The sequence below is a fragment of the Trichoderma evansii genome, assembly GCF_050947405.1.
Source record: "Trichoderma evansii strain SZMC 28006 chromosome Unknown GGI43scaffold_23, whole genome shotgun sequence".
NCBI lineage: Eukaryota > Fungi > Ascomycota > Sordariomycetes > Hypocreales > Hypocreaceae > Trichoderma > Trichoderma evansii.
Genome location: NW_028145183.1, coordinates 395146 through 416778, shown reverse-complemented (window position 1 = coordinate 416778; position 21633 = coordinate 395146). Strand labels below are relative to the sequence as shown.

The 21633-nt window shown below is 49.8% G+C and overlaps 2 protein-coding genes across 2 annotated transcripts; both read right to left on the bottom strand.

Annotated features, from left to right (window-relative positions):
• Positions 1–11409: 11409 nt before the first annotated feature.
• On the bottom strand, positions 11410–12046 carry GGI43DRAFT_204267 (uncharacterized protein). Its single transcript, XM_083200106.1, has one exon. It carries the CDS (start codon positions 11934–11936, stop codon positions 11571–11573), a length of 366 nt encoding a protein of 121 aa, XP_083057098.1. The 5' UTR covers positions 11937–12046; the 3' UTR covers positions 11410–11570.
• A 5905-nt stretch (positions 12047–17951) lies between these two features.
• On the bottom strand, positions 17952–21152 carry GGI43DRAFT_414597 (cation efflux protein). The gene is made up of 3 exons (XM_083207056.1): positions 20302–21152; positions 20132–20215; positions 17952–20064 (listed from the first exon to the last, which is right to left on the bottom strand). The coding sequence occupies exons 1-3, from the start codon at positions 20443–20445 to the stop codon at positions 18529–18531; spliced, it is 1764 nt and encodes a 587-aa protein (XP_083057097.1). The 5' UTR covers positions 20446–21152; the 3' UTR covers positions 17952–18528.
• Between the last annotated feature and the right edge of the window lie 481 nt (positions 21153–21633).

Sequence of the window (21633 nt, the reverse complement as noted above, 5' to 3'; positions counted from 1 at the left end):
ACCAAATCTTGCAGATTTTCCAAGCCGGGACTGGAAACGCCTGTAATTGGGCGAAATTTGGGATCGAGACAAAAGGCAAAATTGTCTACGATTGCAGTCTCGGGAAGATCTTTATTCTTTCTCGAAAATCGTCTCGTCGAGTGTGAACCGGGAGAACGAAAAGGGCGAGAAAAAAAAAAAAACGGTTGGCGAGCCAGGCGTTGATGGTAAAATTCCTTGTCGCTAAAGGTAAGGAATTCAGACCAAAAAGGAGAAGCAGGCAAAGAAAGAAGAACAGAATACCAGTGAATATAAAACAGAAAAAAATACCAGTCCTTGATTCACTTTTATTCCTCTTCTCTCTCTTCCGTCTCGTCCTGGATGCTCTATAAGAGGGCCGCGGGCGAAGGGGGGGATCGTCTTCAAAGCGGTGGCCGGTCGGGATTCGATTCTCCTCAGTCCAAGGCCAAACTCCTATTTCGACCTGCTGGTGGTCGACAGAGGAAGCGGTTGAATGGATGAGGGAATGAGTGGATAGGAAGAGAGAGAGAGAGAGAGGAAAGGAAGAGGTCGAAGAGGAAGAGGTGGGATAAGAGTAGAAGGATGGAAGAAATGAGAGAGGACTGGAGAAGAGGTAGTTTTAACTGGACAGGCAGTGCTCTCATGCTAATGCTAGGGACGCTCCGTACAGGTACTGCAGTGCGAGCGGAGTGAGGTGTACGAGCTGAGTTTAGGTACATGGAGCTCTTTTGGCGCGGTACATGCTCCGTGCTACAGGTACCGCATCAGTGTAGTGTGTCTCTTTAGTACCGCCCCTGCTTGGGGGTGCACTTTAGTCCCCAAGTAGCTCGCAGCATGGAGCCAGGGCATGGGTGAGGAGCCTTAGCAGACATGGATGGCCGTGGTACTTGGCACTACAAGCACCGCTAGTTGGAGCATGGAACATGGAACAAGGAGCCCTGCCTGGCTCTGCGCTCAGGCTCTGGCGCTGGCCCTTGCTGGAGGGGGGCCTCCTCAGTGGTTCAGCCGAGTTTGCTCCAAGGCACTAATCTAGCAGGCAGAGCACACTTATGCTGCTGCACTCGCACTCGCACCCGCGTCCTGAGGAGAAGAGTGTGTGGGCTGCGCGGCGACAGGTACGGAGCACTCGTACACGCAGCGAACCAGCGCACTTTCAGAGGGGGTGCGGCCTGGCGGAAGAGGCAGCGCCCCGTGCATATTGGGGGTGAGGGCAGGAAAAGGGACAAATTGTTTACATAACACCGGATGCGCTGCGATGTGATGCGATGCGATGCGCTGCGCTGCGCCGTGGGAGCGTGTTGTATATCCTCTTTACGTGTGGGCGTTCGTGTGTCCCAATGTCGTGTTTGCCGGCGATCGATGGCACTGCGAGGACCTGCTAACGTGCAGCAGACGCGCACAGGGACCAGACAACAGGACAGCCCGAATCCGCCGCACAAAATAGGGGCCGCCGCCTTGTGTAGCTGCTTGTGCACGCTTTCACACGCAACCCAAGTTTTATACAGCCTTGAGCGTCAAAAGCAAGGCGGTTTAGGAACAACACAATGTCAAACGAGACAAAATAGGTCTCCCGATGCCATTCATTCGCAGTGATTTTAATTAGCCGTGGTGCGAGCACTCACACATTCCCGCCGCAAGTGCATACATATTCACTCCCTACCTATCTTAAAGGCCCCCGACCCCATCTCCCAACTTTCTGCTGAGCTGCCTCTTCAGTGGCTTGATTTTGATTGCTCCCTCGGGCGTTGCGTGCTTCTGCGTGCTTCCTTCACATAAAGGCGGTGTCGCTGCTGACGAGGGCTGTGGTACGAGACTGCAGTCCAAGTACATTTCGTTTTTGGCGCCCGGCAGAGAAGCCCCTTTTCCCCCACCTTATTTGCTCCCTCTTTCGCTCAGTTCCACGCAGGCAGGGATGCGGCTTGCATTCGGTGATGGAGCGGTTTGACGTTGGTGATGAGCAAGACTGGTAATTAATAGCGGTAGCATTTCTGTTGGTACTGCACTCATCTCGTACCGTACCTGGCGTGCTCCGCCAACAGATGAGAGATGAGAACCTTGAAATAGTAGCACCGCAAACACACCACCACCACCACCACCACCACCATCACCACCGCCAGAGCACGGCTGCTAATGCGTTGGTAGCCTTAATGTTAAATCGAAATGTGAGCGATTCTGCTCCGTACACTTGCTCGGATAAGCATCCCCCCTTGTCTCTTCTAATGCGGAGGAGTGGTGGTAGTGCCTCATGCATGTGCATGACTAGACTTGGACATATCCAGCCCGCCAAGACCGGGTATTTCGTGCAAGTGTGGCTTGTGCACCGCCCAAAGCAGACACAATCGGCATCGACGCCAATGTACAATATCGTCATGACTTTTTTTTCACTCTTTTATTGTGCTGAGACGGTGAGTGGCCCAGCAAATCGGCCGCTGGAGATTGATTCCTGTTTGGTTCTTCAGCCGTAGCCGTGGCCGTGGCCGTGGCGCGCAGCCTGTCCTACCCATTCGCTCGTTATATGCGGTCTTGTTGATGGTGACATGTAATATTTGCAGTATTTGTATTTACATCTTCATGTTTTATGTTGCTGCCGCTCTACTATTGTTTGTTTGTTTGTTGTTTTGGGCCTCATTAACAGGCCTCTGCTTGGCCCCCCTGGCCCTTGACCCCATTTTCAATGCGTGTGTGTGGCGAGGGGCGATGGGACAGAGAAGCTTGTGCCAGCCGCTGCTCCATCCTCGATGTGCTACAAGCGGTAATTTCCAGGCACTCCGACACCTACCTAATACATAATACGGGAAACTTTAATAGTGGCCTATTTCGAATCGATCTTTTAGCTCTCGCTTTTCTCACTTTTGCTAGGTGAATTGCCAGGCTGCATATCGCCCGCAGAAGCAGCGGGTGATAGTGCAATCTAGGCGCATGAAGCAGCACACCTCTCTGGAGTTAAGCTTTGTCAATCTGCAATTACAAATAGCGTATATAAGGCGACTATAAAATCAATACCACCTGTGTAATCTAAGCCGGAGTGCTCCGTGCAACCAAGCATGTGCGTACAAATACTATGAGTTGTCCAAACCTCTCGCACACCGATCAACCGTGGCCAGGATCCTCAGTGGGCGCTCTGGGCCTCGCTTACTATGGAATGTCGAATGGAAGGTGTCTGGGCCTTCCAAAAACTGACCCCGTGATGCTCGCTATTGACAAGGACTGGGGGGCCCAACGCATATAACCCATGCCCGTCTAATTTTGGAGCATCCAACTTCCGAGACAACGACGGCTATCAATGACAGACATCCGCACTTCCCAGTAGTGCTACCTACATGCAAGAAGACGGCTGTGCCTAAACTTGTGCAGCTGAAGAGCGTTTTCGATATCAAAATTGCTGCTAATCAGAAAGGCAATGCACCTGAGCCGCATGATAGCTGCAGTCGGCGGATGCCATTTTCAGAATGCGGAGATGCTGCCTAGTGCGGCCCCTGCGCTATTGGCCACTGACGCTTATAGTTGCCAGCAAAGCTTCCTTGGGCGTGCATCGCGAGCCTTGAATGATATTACCTAGCAATATTACCTATTAGTGCTCCTCCATTCTGCAGATCGGAGAGGGATGGGAATCTGCATATTTAGTCTGTATGAGGTTCAAAGTTGCTGCGAATAGTGTTGCCATTCAACCTAGTAGCCAGGCATCCATTGTCTGAGCCAATACACTGAGCACTGCTGCCAGCCAGTCGTCCGAGAGCTCTCGAAACAACCTCCTCTGCGTAGCCGTCATGTCATGCTGCTACTTACCAACAACGAAGCATTGGCACCCCGTTTTCGCATCTCAACGTTTCAACTTGCTAGGACTACTTACTACTAGTATCATATAGTAGCAGCAGTAGTATAATATTGATACCCCGTATTCCACTCGATAGCGTGTCGGCCAGGCCTGGCCTCTCGGCATCCCCTGCCTGTCATGAAGCCCAGCTAATCAAATGCTAATTCGACACAAGTACAAGTGCTACTTCTCCTGGCAAAGTCGCCGTGGCCGTGGCCGCTGCGGCTTCGCGCTCCAGCGGGATGATTAGCGGTTGCAGGGCGCTGCGACGAACGCCTGAACGGGGCCGCCACCTCCCATCGTGTCCAGCCAATCAGTCGGTCCAGACGCGCTTCTGCACGAATGTCGGAATCCATTAATTATGCATGTCATGATGAGCCTTCACGCCAATCAGTCGGGCTTGGGAGGCGGCCTCTTTGGGGGCCGCGTCGCACCAAATCGTCACCAGAATTCCACGGTTGTGGTAAGCCATGTAAGTCATGTCGAATGGCAGCACGTTGATGGACGAGGTTGAGATTGAGCAGCGCACCACAGTCAGCCTGTAAGGAACGAAGTATACCAGTACTCCACTCTTGGGAGTAGCATTATTGACCCCCTACATATATATTACCTAAAGTACTTGCCTATTTCTGGACAATCGTTATTGGAGATGGTACGGAGTATAATAAAGAGATCAATCGGCATAAGAGTTTACCACAAATAGAGGCAACGCGTGGTGGAACGCTGTCAGGGAAATCTGCCTTGGGTAAATTGGTGCCAGGATAGACAGCCAATAAGAGAGCCTTGCCCGGGATGCCACGAGTTACATCATAGCCGAGCATGTGCGAAGTACTACTCCGTACAATTAGCAATAGCTGCATTGTCCCGAGATAGCAAAGGGCTACAGCCCGAACAAGTTATCTCTCGGATTACTCAAATCCATTAGTCCCATGGCCTTTTGAGGTTCAGCCGGCAATTTCCAGCTGTGCTGAGACCCGTTATCGTGCCCAATGACAAAGCACTTCGTGCTCTCGCCTTCCCGCTAGCCAGGCACGCGCTACACACACAATCCATCCCACAGAGTAACAAAGTTAAGGCGATCGATTTTTTTCAAGGTACCATCAGCATTTATACTTTGTTAGATACAGCAGATAGCACATCGGCCTGAAGCCATTGCCCACCCTCATCGTGAAAAAGCACTGGCACCAGTAAGCTAAGATGGTACCTACAGCAAGATTTTAGTAATCCGGATCCAACGCCCGCTGCCCATGAATAAAATCACTCCATAGTGGCCAAGCTCGGCACAGCAAAGTTTACCTACCTTGTTGCGCTCAAAGTGGCTCATACAGTTGCTGTTCTGTATCCCGAAGGAGTCCGTCAATTAGTGCTGGGCGCCAAGCTGCGTGATAGAGCTGGACCAGACACCTTGGGTTACGTACTAGTATCAGTCCTTCGTAAGCAGTTGGCAGTTTGTCCCGCTGCAAGGAGCCACCTGTTGCAGACGCCTCTCCTTGCGGCTTCTCTCCCCGGTAAAAACCTGTTTCTAAATGTAGATTTTCTTTTTTTATAAGGGCCAGTCTGCCGGGAATCCCCAGCTATGGTCAGCAGGGAATGGGCGAAGGGAGCGAGCTCGGCATCTCTGAAACTGCTCCCGTACAGACAGATGAGTCCCGGGTTTGCCCTCGCGAAACAACAAAACCGTCCGATCTTGGACCTGTTCGCCTCCTAGCAGGATGGACCTCGTGCTACTAAGTCAGTGAGGGCGATGCGGAGATGCTCTTAGCTCTTAGTCCAGCCAAGTACAAGTAACCGTGGAAGGCTAAGCCTAGAGGTCCGAGCTGGTTTGATCGCTGTTGGATCACTTTGACCCCACACACAGACCAGCAGGAGCCTGCTAGAGGCCCGAGAACAAAGTGAAGCGAACATGTTGAATCGTTGGACAAACCTCCCCGCGGAAGCTATCATACAAGTAGATGACTGCAATACCTATGAGTACCTGATTGTATATAGCATTGATACTGCATGTGCTTTATTTCACTTAGCAGCAGTACTAGCGCCTCTCCATGCATACGGAAAGAAAGCCACACTGCTGCTGCTATACTCTATTAGCAGGCACATGCTATGGGACAGGGCGCCTCGTCTGAGCGCCCAAACTCTACTTCACCAAAACTCAGGATACCCATGCTTTGGTCCCTTGATCCTGGCCTGAAATTTTCTGACGAAGCTTCAATGGTCTGAGACTTGGCACAAAATGGCAAATATCCTACACAGATGACCCCTCGATCAAAGCTTGATTCAGCACGGGGTGCATTTCAGACTTTAGACTACTCGTGCTATCATTCCAGTGCTAATACCCCGGAGGCTTTTTCTTAGTCATTCATTCACTGCCCTACAGAAATCGATACCCTTGCAGCTTCAACGCCGAGGGGAATATCGATGCAATGAAATCGCGAACTTTTTTTTCACGAATTCCCAAGAGGGAGGTGATCAAGCAAGATGACGATATGCATTCGTCAAGATTATCTGCATTGAACCTGCTTGGGATAGCATCCTCCTCCGAGCCTGCATATGCATGCTGGGCGCATTGCGTGCCGCGCATCTTGGACGCCCGTATTTAGAACACTGCCGTCGCTGTATTAAACATGCCTGGCCATTTAGCTCTCGAGAGCATGACATTCTACTACAGATTCGCTTACCTCCGCAAGTGAGACGACCTATCTAATTTTTTTTCTCCCCGGAGCACGACATGTTTCCAGGAGGGGAAACACGACCGGCACCATGCCCCAAAGATCGACCGCCCTCGCTGGGATATGGCAAGTTAGCTTTGGCGCCATCCAAAAGGCAAACGCGAAATGGATTTCTGGCCTTGGCCGTTCTTGGTATTTAAAGTCGAGCGCGCGTTGGTGGTTAATTTTTTATGGGGAGGCTTTTGTCTGTGTGTGAGATTTAATCAATGCTCAACGCGCCGCCCATCTCCGGAGCGCCCAATTAAACGCGACAACGCGGTTTCTCTGCTGCTGAAACCCCCAAATACAACCCACCAACGCATCAGCACTATACTACAACAACCCTACTTTCCCATCCATTATCACTAAAGCAGAGAGGAAAGGCTGAGTGGAGATGCGCAGGCCGAAAGCTGTACGTCAAATTTTTGGAGGCTCAAAACGAACCAGTCATCGTCGTCTTCATTCACTTTCAGGCTGAGTCTTGTACAGCCGTCAAATGCCCTCTTTCATCTTACCCCTCATCAGTGGACCTCAGGAACGCAGTGAACCAACGCGAACGAGACGCCATGTCAATCTGACGTTATAGATGATACCATTCTGGAAATGCTGCCTACCTAGTGTCGTGATAATCCCAATCTCCCGGCTACTTTGGCTTGGCAGATGCCGAGACGTCTCCAATCACGGGTTTCCAAGCAGCGCTGGCTTGCATACGCATACCTAAATTGTACATACATGCTCACGCAGCGCACAGTTGACGCGCAGGAAGATCTTGCCACTCTAAAAAAGAACGTCCCTTTCGTGCAGACGGATCTCACTCAGCAGCGGGTTGACGCACGATAATCGATACTGGAAAGGGACGCTAAATGTTCTTCTTGATACCAGAGGCCGTCGCTATGCTTGCATCTACGTGTACTTCTAAGCTCCCCGCCGGCAAGTCTTAGCTCCGAAATTTACCAGCGACGATCAGTATATCCGCATGAGGTAATCGCCCTCGCGAGAAAGGCAGCTGATCCTGTGGCTGCAGTCATAGGCCGATCCTCCTTTTTGAACCACAAAGAAGATCCAGGCGGAGAAAGCCACTTTCGATAACATCAGCAATGGCTTGGTTGTCGATCTGCCATTGGGCATTCGATCAAGCCCGCTATATTAAAACATGCCGCGCTGCCCCCCGCGCTCGTGGCTGATCACGAAGGAGTACATAGGAGACTCTCGCGTCGGAGCTTTGTCAAGGCAAAGCAGATTAAGTAGATCCCTCTTGGTTTCATGTACATCTTCTCCTATTCGCTGAGATCTTCAGGATTCAAGCTAGCCTCAGTGGCGCACTCGATTGGCCAAGAGTGGCGGCCGCCTGCATGTGCTCGTAAATTGCGACTGTCCAATATCGCCTAAATGGCCGTCGTGCGACTCGACGTAGGGAGACGACCGCCCCTTTGCTCATACGGAGCAGTGCCTGCCCAAAGGCAAATGAAGTCTCAACAATGCGATATGAAGGCTATCCATTTTTTATGAGTAATTGATCGATCCTTTCCAACTAAAACGTCTGAGAGGGCCATTTTGTTAGGCAAACACCCTGCCATGATACCGATACTTTGGAGTGGGGACATTCATCTGATGCTTTAGCTACTCCGTAGAAGTGGTACCACTATTAGTAGATGCCGGTACTATTGGACCACAGAAGCCTCGCGGCTCCAATGAGGAGGATGGGAACAGAAACTCATTGCTGGTCAATGGATTCTGAGATCCTCCGTTGTTACTATAGGTAGAAAAAGTCACCAAGAGCCCGGTTTTCTGTACCGACGGGATGGCTCCACCCTTTGGATGAGCTGCTTCTTGATGTGTACATACAGAGTACACGCCTCGCCTTTGACATGCCGCTGGGCGGAACCGCAGGAGAGCAAACGCCGTGCTTTGCATTTGATCGGCTGTAGCCGTATCCCTGGACTCGGGTTCTGAGATTGAGCGTGAAAATGTCTTCGTAGCGAACCAGCAATTAGAGAACGAGGCTGTGCTGAGGTCTTTAAAGGGATGGACGGGCCTCAGGTTCCGCGAGACCATGTACGTTTCAAAGGAAATCATCGCTAATATCAGATGTCCCTGTATATCAAACACTTCACGCACAAAAAGAGTGATTGATGTTCATTTTCTTTCCTTCCTAATATTCTTTTAACTGTCTCGGCCGCTAGCTTCGGTTATCTTTTCGCCCTCTGGCGTACTAATTTGCTAGAGGCATTGTACAACACGCCGGATGCTACAGGCACTGAGCTACCTGTAATTAACTTCTACTAGTATGGTTAGAGTGTCTTGGCTGAATAAAGCTGCTGGCGACTTTATAAAACCTCACCTAATTGTATATGACAGAAATTACTGCTATTATTATGTAGTAGAGATGCTCTTTGTCTTTGCAAAAAGAGATAATAGAAGTAATACATCATGTATGCACTCTACGTTGGTAGAAAGGGAGCTTTGTGAATGCAAGCACTTTACACAATTGTTACACATGCATATGCACTCAGCCTCCTGCAGGTGGTGTAAGTAGGGAGGCCAACTACCGTTACAAAGTGGAATGATATAAAGTGAGGGGGAAAAGTTTTTCTTTCCTCCTCTTTTCATGATAGAGACCCTTGCGGTGATGCTTCTGGTATAGAAAATGGTGGATGATTTTGCTCTAGGCCCTCACTGCCGGTAGTTTTGGCTTGGGGGCGTGAAGTGCCCCAGCGGCGCTGGGCCTGTGGGTCGTCCCATCGCAGGGAACTAGCAGTAGTGGCTCCGTATTGTGTCCAACGACAAGAGGGAACCACTGGGCCGCGCTAACATCTCTGCAGCGGAATCGTAAAAACTGCAAAAACTGAGAGGCAGTGGATATTGCGGCTCGTTGTCCGGAGAATGAAAATTTGTTTGAAAATTTTCTCTCTTTAGCTGAACGTTGGGTGACGGGTTGGCGGAGAGATACCGAGCATTTAATACGGGACTGCATATGCATGCATCAATCTTGCTTTTTCTCTTGAACGCGCTTTTGTGACGGGCGTACAGACATTACATGATGCATGCATGTGCACAAACTGCTGCCTGTGCAGAAAAAAAAGCTACTTTGCATGTACACCACGCATTAAAACTTATAATGCCCAGCACTAAATGCTTAAATGGGTACTATTCATAGCACAAAGGCGTGCACTAAAATTTTGCATGTTGTACTAATACGGCAGTGCAAGAGAATATTAGTGGGGAAGCGCCATTCTCATGTTCTAGAAGCTTTCCGTGTGTGGAAAGGTCAGACGAAAACGAGGCTGAAGAGCTCTCCCAAAGAGGCAACAAGGCAATTGAACCCTTGCTCCGTTTTTTTTGTGGCGTTTGCTTAAAGGCGGTGGGGAAGCTTTGCTCTACAATCCGCCGTTTTTTTTCCTCTTACGTAGTGAAGTTGTTCTTTTTGTGAGATGTAGTTTGGATGGAGCTTTGATGGAGCATGGAGTGTGATGGAATATTTGAATTGATGTATTTCAGGTCACTCTTATATGGCATTCACGCCCATCTACCTGTATGATTAAGGGCACGCAAAACTCTCTGAAGCACCGAGCAAACGACTGGGTGTGTCAGGGCGACTAGTCTCATGGGGGCCTTTTATCCGCCCCATCGGGTCTAAGACTTTGTATCAACTACGTAGAGCTTCCCGTACGCCGGAGCTTCAAGCGCCTTTGCCGGGTCATTCATTATATGGAACCTGTTCATCCCACTCCATATACGCAAAGTATTCCGCGGAAGGGAACAAGAGGCGTCAGACATTTGTCCTTGCATTACTAAGAGGCCCTACCTTGAACCCCCAAGCTAACATCACAGATTGTATGTAGATACCTCTAGCCAAGGTAGTTTGTTCGGGCACGATGTATCTACTCCGCACTTGGTGCCGACCCAAGTTCCCCTTAGATCGGACCCCAAAAGATGAGCCACAAAGGAAGGGTAGGAATGATGAGAAAAAAGGGCAATTCGTCACATACGCGCCTCCATCTCGGCGCCGCTGGAGCAATCTCGTACAATCTGAATTGCGCTGATGCAGCAGACTACAAGCACCTATTCTTTGAATTAGGCAGAAACGTTTCACTGCCTTTGGGAAATGTGCCAAAAATGCTCAATTGCGAATCTCCATAAGCCTATCAGGCAGTATTGCGGATACATGCAGAGCATTTTTGCGCCGTTCGCTTCTTCGTCACACATGCAGATAAGGAAAGTGGAAAAATGGCATACCGAATGGCTTGCTACGTGGGGAGCTGGTGTGTAAAAAAAAAAAAAAAAAAAAAAAGCGGTCTTCCCGAAGCATCCATATTGACCCGTAAGCTTGTGGAGGACAGAAGAAAAAAAAAACTTCTTTTGCCGATTGGTAGGCAAAAATTCCACTATTCAAAAAAAGCTGCGGTTTCCGCGGTGAAAAAGGCAATATAAATTTTTTTCTCTTTGTGGTGCCACGAAATGCCAGTGCGTCGTGACAGCTTTTACCCTGTCGTGCTTGTCATCTACTACCCCCATGCCACTAATAGTATAGCAATATGCAGCGTTCACCGCTGTTGAAGATTAGGAATAATAGCGTCGTACATGTATGCATGCTTGATGTAGCCTCGGCCGGCGCCCAAAGTAGAAATGCCCATTGATGAGTCTCTTTTTCGGCTACAGACTTTTGACGAGGCTTTGGTGTATCTGCACTATGGTTGATAAGGCAAAGTGCTGGGCTGCTGCCTAGCATAATGGCTGTGAGACGGTCTCATGTTATATTAGCAGTACTAGGTAGCCAACTCAATGGTCGACGGTAAAGTTTACGGGAATCAGAGGTACGAAGACTTGCAGGTATGCGCGCATATACTACTCCATAATACAACTAGCAAGGGCGTTAGCAGCGAGCGAACATGCCTGGGTAGGTGACGATGCGTAGCAAGGGTGTCGCTTGCAGGACCCGGCAGATATGTTAGGCTGCACAGGCATTCTCCATGCTCAAAGACAATAGCCGCCGCCACGACACGCTCTGATAATGGCTAGCAACGCGATGAGGCAAACGCCAGCCAGACTCGTCACCCCCAGCCGCGAGGCAAAAAGACGCCTCCGGTCTCCGGGGTTGTCGCGCGCGTGCGACCCCGAGAGAATAGCCGGAGCGCCGGGTCACCGTCAGCCACGCGCCAAAAGCCCGGCGGTGGCCGGCACTCCGTCGGCCGTGAGCCATCAGCCATCAGCGCCGTATTACCAGCGTGTGCGTGCGTGCGTGCGTGCGTGCGTGCGTGTGCAGTTGCGGTTGAGGCAGTAAGATTTCTGCTACTGATAGCTAATTCACTTCGACTCATCCTGAATGCCCTCTCTCGGGAAGAGAGCACGTGTAAGTATGCCAATGTACTCCGTGCATAGCCAAAAAGCCACTGCACAACGTTATTGCCTCCCCTCATTTATCAAAAAATTTCTTTCTCTCCCAATCGCGGAGATTCTACCACTAACCCTACTACTGTGTGGTTCGCAGCAAACGCCCCTCTAATAAATGTATGTGCATACATACGTTCGGGTCCGGCTTGTTGCGGGTGCCTCGCTGACGCACACACGTACATAATAGGCAGACTGACATGTCCATCTGCCAATTACATTAGCTGGTCGCCGATTCGAGGCGCGACCATGTGCTACTGCGTCGCGTTGGCCCCTCTACGGAGCAGCCTCTGGCTAGGACATGTACAATATGTATGCAAGAGCGCGATACGCCAGGGGCCCCATTGGACTGGAATCTCGGATCACGTCCCCAGGTGCGTGGGGCTAAGCGTCGGCCTTGCATCGGAAAGGCAAGTTGAGCATGCTGCATTGATTACTGGTGCTGCTATTTTATAAGCTCGGCGTACTCCTGCAGCATAGGACAAGTGTCAAGATCAGCGTGAAAAATGCTACGAGATTTAGGCCATGCAGTGAACGTTGCTATATATGATGGTCACACTGTCTTTACAGCGATGATATATGAATAGAGGCAGCTTCGGTGACTTCCTAACTTGACGCAAAAAAATGGCTTTTTTCTTTTTGACAGCCCCACCTTTGGGTGATTGGGTGAGATTCTATAATCTAGCATAAGTTTAGATACTGTATGTATTGATATACGTACTAGTATTGTAATACACAAGTCAGATTGTTCAAGATACTGCTGCTGGGTACTTGTAGTAGCTATGCTAACCTCTTTATGGGAATGCCGGGGGAAAGGAGGATGCACTACTCATAATTCGTAGGCAGTTCCTTAGCAACATCAAAGATTTGCAAGTGCTACATAGTCTTGCGCCAACTGCAACACGCAAGGATCAAGCCCCCATCAGATACAAAGATGAACATGAACGCGAAAAGGTCACGGTATAAGCGGCAGCTATTGGATACTAACGCCATTCCGATTTCGTAGCCACATATACTGTAGCGTAAAAAAATGCGTGGGGCTTCGGGAAGAGCAAATCCTGGTTAAGTCGAGTCTAAAGATGCTGAAGCCTGTTCCTTGTCATGTCAAGCCAGGCGTGGGCGTTGTGCTCAACTTTAGACAAGTAAGCCTCCAACTGCTGCGGAGAGTCTAATGTGTAACTACAGAGTATTCTCGGGCTTCGGCGATGTCGCCTTTGCCTCTAATTGAGCGCCAGGATGCAGCTAAGCGACAGGCGCGAGGCGTGGCTGTTGGAAGAAAAAAGGCCTCTTTGTTGGACGCCATTAGAGGGGCGAGATTGACTGTGGAAGCTGAGCTAGTTACTAGATGACGTCTAGATTTTAGGAAGCGACAGGACGCCAATGGAGCATCTGAATCCACTGGCTCTTTAGTCCAGACTGCGGTTACAAAGTACTGCCTAGTACGTCCCCTAATCATACAGCTTGGGCTATGTTGCTAGGAGTTTAGAATGGAGGAATTAGAGACCGAGGCCCTGGTGCCTTTACGCAACATCAACGAAGCTAAAGGCCTACTTGGAAATATCTCGCATGGAAGAATCCTTCCACCCAATTGTGCAAGATTAGCTACAAGGACTTTTGCAGCCCATTGGCCTATTCTAAACTCCGTCTAGCTCCGCCAATTGGCAAATCGTGGCCCGAGTCCCGGTCCAGACGTGCTGAATGGAGCAAAGGAGGAGCCGAGAAAAAAAAATTGTTGATGCATGTGAGGGAGCAGATTCGAGCACGGGTTGCGAGCACGAGTAGCGGTACAAGCAGTAGTAGCAATACGTACGAAGTACATGTGCCGTCCGCACTTGCACTCTTTACGGAGCCAAGAGTGGTGCTCCGTACCTGCCGTATGTATGGACTATTACGAGAAGGTGGCCAACCAAGGCAGGCGGTACCCGCAGCTTGCCGAGTCCAGGCACGCCGATGCGGAAAAAATGAGAGTTACGGTGAAAACTCGAGGGCTCGCAAAACTTCAACCTTACAAACACCGACGATTGAAGCGACAATGCACCTCGAGTGCCTCTGATCGTGCCATTCGCATCGATTTGCTTTGTCGAGAGACGCTTCCAGGCCCTGCACGACGCCGGCGTCTCAGATATGGTTGCATAGACGGCTTCCTTGGGCCCTGTTGGCCCTAGGGAAGCTGTTTTTGGTGATTTGGCGATGGAATACCACCCCTCGAGCTGCGAGCTTGCCTATGCATTGTTCAGCTGCTACCGATCGCCAATACTCCTTCCGATGCTCTGCATGATGGCATAAAAATATGGTTGCAATGCCCAGCAGCCGTATCGCTGTTTGGTGGTGCGCCAATCGCTCTTCCCGGTCTCGCTGAAGCCAATATATCCCTTGGAATGCCATCTCCCTGAAGCAATGCCAAATTGTGCCAGTGATAGGAAAGGCTCGGCGTCAGCTGTGGTTGTGTGCCAGCCTATGAGAGCTCTTATCGGTGATGAAAGGCAGGACATGGAGAAACGTACTGGTACATTTTGCCCTATCACGGCTTGGCTGACAATGCAGCATAAATTAGCCACGACGCCACCAGTCAGATAAGGCTAGATTTCAGCTGAGCTCTGGCAAGCCTGCGGGGATCGTCTCGAAACAAGACCGAATAAAACGTACGATTTTGTCGGCGGTCCATGATCCGCACTGCGCCCTCGAGTAGCCATTTTTTTCAGCCGAGCAGACTACTATCATAATCGTCTATAAGCGTGCAAAGGGGGCCGAAAATGAGGCGGGATGAGACGGCTGCATCGGTGGTGTTGGGGCATGTACTCCAAAAGGCTGTGCGGCGCCACAACATGCAGCATCCTTCGTCTTCTATACCGACTTTTGTCGTGCTTCCCAAATTGGCACTGACATAATATTATTTCCAATTGACAATTAACAAAGCTGCCCCCCCTTCGGTGCGATCCCCAGATCCGATCGGAGGAGGCAGATTGCGAAAGTCGCCTCGGAGCACTCCCTCCACACAAGTGTTTCTGGGTCTGGCGCAATTTCATCAAGCCAATATTGCCGTCAGATCTAAGGGGTCACTAGTGTGGCCTCGTTGGCGCACCAGTCGCCGATTCTCTGCCAGATGACAAGTACTACAAGTAGAATTCAAAGCTAGCCGTCCAACCGTGGCTTTCTGCAAGCCGTGTCAAGCTACCGCTAACCAACAAAAGCCTATTGCATGAAATGAACAAATGCTCGTGGCCGTACTCTTATGTATTCGAGGCTGCTTAACCAGAACTACAAACACCTACAAGATGTACAAGACCGCACATAACTTGATGACTGTACGCTCCTTCATCACGCACATCCAGCGAAAGGGTGTTTTCCGTAATAGTGTGCGTTTCCTATTTTGGCATTATGACATACTACCCCAGGCCAATTACTACTCTATTCTCCACAACCCGGCTTCATTTCGAATACGGAGCACAAAGTGCTACTGCGGAGCTGCAAAGTAGCCTCCTATCTTTTGTGTCGAGCATTCTCCCGGCTCTGCCAGGTACAAAGTCTAGAGAACAAACACAAATCATAGCCATGGCTACCATTGGCTCCTCCTTATCGCCTTACAGCATATTGCAATCACGCCGACGGCATTGGATGCGACGACTGCTCCCGATTACTCCGTGTTCTTTTACGAGCTACGTTACCAGCTGCGTCCCACCCGCATATTGGTACAAGTATGGCGCCCCCTTCGCTTCTGCCCGCATCTGCGGCTAATAAGCAGGGAACTGGGACGGGCGTATCAAATTACTGTGCAATCAAAGAGCTCGACTCCCAGCTCGCCTGTTCCCGCTTTGAGCAGCTGCCCCGAATGCGATTAACGACACGAGACGCCCCGTTTCTCCGAAGCCTTTCTCCTGACTTGCCCCTTGCCATTGAAATCTCGATTACGAACGATACGGAGCTGATGGATACATTGAATAAGCTCGAGCGTTTTCGGCCTTGTTGAATAACACCGCTTGATCACGCCAAGCACTGCAAAATTGTGTGTGCGCTGGTACAGTAGTGGTAGTAGTACTACTGCTACTAGTTTCAATGCATAATGCCATGACCCATGGAAGTGCTAGCACTGTTACGAGTTGCCGTGGCACCAGCTGCCTTGGGAACCCCGGCTACGATTAATCACCGTGATACATGCTAAAGGGAGAGAGTCCACCGAAAATGGTACTGGCTGAGCACAAGCATAACTTTGAATAATTGCCTTTTATATCTCGTGATTCGTCTTCCAACTGCTTCCCTACATACTGGATTGCCGTCTGTCCACTCTCAAGCCTCCAAATCAATGGGCAGACAGGGAAGCCCCCAGCAGTTGCTCCCAGGAGACACCATGCCGTGGCACCTCATCTCAACCCTGGTCAAGCAGAGACACGGGGGCCGTCCCGCCTGAAAGGGAAGGGTTACGACTGAAGCGGAAGACCTGAACCAACGTCGTTCGTTGACGAGGCCCTACCTGTACCTGAACACCCGATGCACGAGGATCCCTCTGTGACTGTGACTTGTCTAGAATCCCGCTGATCCAGGAGCCAATCTCGCTTTGTCCGGCAGGTTTGACGTTTTTGATGGCTATTCTTGACTTGCGGATGGCACGTGCAGACTCACGGTCCAGCTCCCTGAGCTCTAGGGCTGCGTCGATAGCATCTGCTCCAATAGATATGCCTGTCTGCTTTCATATCGCTGCTATTATTATTCCGTATTACTCGTGCCGTTGCTAACCTTTAAACTAGTAGGGAGCACGGAGTATTCGTACGTAACCGTGCTCCATATTGCCACGATAGCTATGCCAGACAATCGAAGCCACGTTGGATCTCCTCCATTGTGGACTAGATGCGTATGTATTCCTAGGACTCCTGGTCTAAGGCTGCGCAAGGAGTGTCTGTAAGGGCCTCTTTCACCCTCTCAGCTCATGATATCGTGAGATTCGGGACCAATGGGACATGCAGGCGGAGAAGCCGGGTCCAGCCTCACCGGCTTTCCATGGATCACAGTCCCTGATGACTTGTATTCTGACTGCTGGCACTAACGCTTTCTCACCTCTTGGCTGTACAACACATCTCTCGCCACCACGTCGGTGAGGAGCTGATGATGCTACTTGTGGTACCTGTCTCCATATATATCCCGAGATGAATGATGTGAGCTGTCCTCTGCATATTGAATGCTGTAAGCACACACGGGGAGATCACTAGTAGTAGTACTTTGTGAGAGGTTGCTCTCTGATCACCTCAGCATTGTGAAAAGGGGTTCAAGATTGCGTATTCAAAGAGTCCACTTGGATGTAGCTCAATAAGCCGAGAATACCGTACTGTAGACACCGCTAGAATGGGACATGAATCGCTCACGTATGCTTATACGACCACCGTCAGCTATATTCAGAGTCCGTAATAGTGCCTCGTTTATGTAGAATAAGCTCTGCTATTTTGGGATATTATAGCCTAACAATCAACTTCTTTTTTTCTTCAACTTCGCTTCGTTTAAGGGCTCTTCGCTTTGCTTCGTGTTATAGACGAAGAAGGGCCTGGTCAAAATTGTCACTCTCGCTTATACAGCCGAAAATGAACAATATCTAGGGTGTCTGCACCTAATTATAGAATTATCTAGAAGCTTGTACATCCGTGTATTATTACGAAGTGGATAGATCAACATATTGCTACCAGCAGGAGCTATTCTATCGTGTGTTTGTTTTATGAAAGTTGTGAGAGAAGTAGATCTAATTATCCAAATGGATGGGTAATAAGACTTGTACGAAAAGCTATCATCATAAGGCTAAAGACCTTCGTACCAAAAGGATGGAAATATGTCATTTTGTTGGACATCATCCACAGGGCATTTCGTGATGTTGCTTCAATTCTTGCAATTGTCTAGTGGATGGCCCTTTACTCTATACGAAGCTACTCTCCTCAAACAACTGAAATATCACGAGTATTTAACGTTCAATACGATTCATATACTACAGCGGTTATGCCAATTCCGAAACAGGATGATGGATCACAGCATTCACGTTACCAATTCATGTAATGAAAGTCATCAAATCTCGTAGTTTTCCCTTGTATTATCAACCAACGCCGCTGTCCTGCTGTAATAAAAGCACTCATCGAACGCACCCATTTTTAATCATCATTTTCACTATCTCCCCTCTAATAAGATTCTTCAGTACAAATCAACTCAGCTCTTCCGCGAAGAAGCGATGCTCACGTCCTCCTCTTGGTCGCGTTATCGCCTCCACAGGACGATGTACCACGCTCTAAATAGCTAAACTCGCTTCTCTAGCACAGAGAAGGAGAACAAAGGAAAAAGAAAATTAATACATGCTGTGTAGAAAAGAAAAAATAAAAAAAAATCTAGCCAAGTTTCGGGTTCTTTTCATCGCCCAAAGCACAACAACGCCAGTCATCCATAAAACCGTAAAGCCAAATGATAACTATTAAAATACTGGTAAATGGGAAAACAGGTAGTAAGCTGGGTTAGATCAAGCACAAGCTTCATACTGGAAAGTCAGAAATGCGCTGGTGAGAGTTGCATAGCAAGCTCGCTGTTGGCTGGTTTTACTTATTGTCCAACCCAGTCATCCTACGGAAACAGGTCGAGAGAACGAGCAGTGTTTAATGTTTAATGCTGGTGATGATGCTGAGAGCCCTCGCTGCGTGAAGATTCGCTAGCTCTTCGAGTCGAGCTAGCTGACGAGATATCGACCATACAGCACCCTTGTGCTTGGCAGTTATCAACGCATTCAAGGAGGCATGGTCGAATTTGTTCATCAGATGCCCCATCATGTGGGAATACCGGTGCCTCGCCGTCGTGTTGATGCTTAATATCAAGACAAAACTCGGGCTGGATAGTGGCGCTGTGTATACCATAACCATGGAGACATTTCCTGGCGCGCCTCGCTAGCTGCATGTACTTCTCTCCGCTGTGTGTGTTGATTGGGAAGGAGACTTGGAGATGCATGCTGGCGACGATTTTTGTATCAGAAAGCTGCCAGACGTGAATATGATGGCAGCTGACGACTCCAGGAAGCTTTTCAATATCCTGGCGGATTTCCGGGATACGGATATTTTCGGGAGTGGCTTGGAGCAAGACACGTGAAGTGGCAAGAGTCAGGGGAATCGAGGTCTTAAGAATGATGGCTGTAATGACGAGTGAGACTGCCGGATCAGCATAGAGTTTGCCGGGCCAGTCGGTGAGCCAGATGACGAGCGCCGTTATAATAACACCGACATTTCCCAGCGCATCACCAATCACATGAAGCATCATGGCATTCATGCCCATGTCAGCATGGTTATGGCCACTGACTTTAGCGCCAGCTTTTCTCGGGAGAGTATGGTTGTGGCCATGGTGCACGCTAGAATCTCGTCGTGTTCTCTGCTTCTTGGAGGCCGAACCAGTAGAGTAGGAAAGATTAGATGCCTTTCCATCCTGGAGGAGTGCTGATTCCTCATTGGCCTCAGTCTCTGAGTCTGCAAAGGGAGACTCATCACCATCTTCGGCATGGACATTGGACGATGCAGCTCTACTAGCAGCGATAATTTCCTGGCGGAAGCTGGCGGGGTGAATGCTCATATCTTCAATACTAGTGAATCGAGAATGACCTCTGCTCGGTCGGCGCTGGTGTTCTCGTCCCCTGGACTGGACAGACATTCGACTGGCTCCGTTGGATTCGTCCCGGTTTGTAGAATCGTCGCCAAAGTGAATACGTCTAGCCGTCTCGGGGCTGTCGGTGCTAGCTCGGCGTCCTGTCATGGCGGCTCTTTGGACAATCACCTCTGGGAGGATGTCACCAACGGCTCCATCTTCATCAGCGAAATCACCACCAGGGTGTCGTCCATGTTCGATATCACAGCTGCTTCCATGGGTATGGTTGTGTTCATGCTCATGGTCGTGGTCGTGTTCGTGGTCGTGTTCGTCATGATCATGTTCGTGGTCGTGATCATGGTCATGGCCGTGGTCATGTCCGTGGCCTCCCAAGACCACAAAGCCCAGCAAGTTGGAGAACAGGCCGGCACAGCCAACAATAAGAATAAGCTTGGGATTATTGATTTCAGGCGGCTCGACAAAGCGAGTCAAGGCTTCGAGAATGATGGATACGCAAAGCGCGATTAAGAAGACGGCGTTGAAGAAGGCACCCAGGATCTCGGCTCGTACCCACTGCAGGCAAGGGGTGTCAGCTGCATTTATTCACGTTTGGTTTGCATGGAACATGTATAGAACTTACGCCAAAGGTAAATTCGTCGGTTGTAGCCTTTTGCGACGCTATCACTGCCCACAGACCGATGACCAGAGAGATAATATCGTTCAGCTGTAAACGGTTAGCATGACGTGATTGCTCTCCAGGGATCGACGTCTTGGGATCCAGGCTACGTGAAAGGGGATCGCGCAACATACCATGTGGAAAGCATCGGCCGTCAGCGCCAGCGAATGCGCCAGGAAACCACATATCAACTCGAGCAGGAAGAAGGCCGTGTCGATGGCGATCATGATTTTGATGCGAGTGCTCTTGGACCACGCCATGCTGGAGGTGCTTGGCATGGCGAACAGGAATGCAGCACCAAACCGGCGCGCCTGGTCGGGTGAAGAATCGGCTTCAGATGGTCGAGGTATGAGGTTGTAAAGAGGGCACAGAGATGTGTGATAGAAAAGTTGGCGGAGGGAGAGAAAATTTGCGATACGTCGTAGGTACTTTTGTAATTTCAATTGATGCAAGTTCCGAGATCAAAATGTTGTTGGTCGCGGGTGGGGTCACCGTTAATAGCGTCTGCTGTAATGCTGTAATGCTGTAGTAATAGCGCTGAAAGCCGCTAATTCGATGTGGCAGAGTCTAAATTGACGCCTTGACACGAAACGATTGGAATGCTATCCGAGACTCTCAAGGCCCGTGCAGGATGATTAGGGCTTGAATCAGCTCCTGGCTTTAATCAATCTCTCGAGCGAACACGTGGATGCGACGCTTCGGCGATGGTTAATAATGATGGCAGGGCAAACAGAGGCAAGGACGGCATCGTCGCCACTGGGGAGGTCAATTGACTTGGCCGAGTCGAAGGGAGGCGAGATATTAGTTCAGCGCGCTATCGCTGCGTGTGGCCTATTAAAATACCAGCAACCTTGGCTAAGGTTACTCGTATGTACGAAGCGTTACATTAGGTTGGAGCACAGTATATCCGCCGACGTAGGACTCATACTGTCTAAGCCGTCAGCGTGGCGCCATTGCCCGGATCCTGTTCCTGAGCGGGATGATTGATGACTGAGCAGAGTTTGGCGACCGCAACTTTGCTGCTTCAGACGCCGCTTTTATATGCAGCTTTTTACACGCTGCCTTTGAGCTCTGCCCTTGAACTCTGCCCTTGAACTCTGTCTTTGAGCGCTGCCAGCAATGCTCTAAAACAAGAGTAGTAGACAAAGACATGCACTTTTAGCACATGCAGGTATTCAATAGCACATGTGTTGAAATTCTCGTAGCCTTTGCCCAACAAAAGTCTAATTCCAGATGATTATACAAGTTTCAACTTATGCAGCTACTGTAGGCACAAAGACAAATATACGGCACTATCAAGTGTTCCATGCATGCTGCGATCTCGTAGCATTGCATACTGTGTAGATGGCGGCACTCACACTGCAGCTTGGTATGTGCTTTTCACGCTTGTTAGTGGCCAATCCTCCAAAGGGCCACCCACAACGGCCACCCGCAAAGACATCATCAAGCTGGCTGGTGGCAAAATG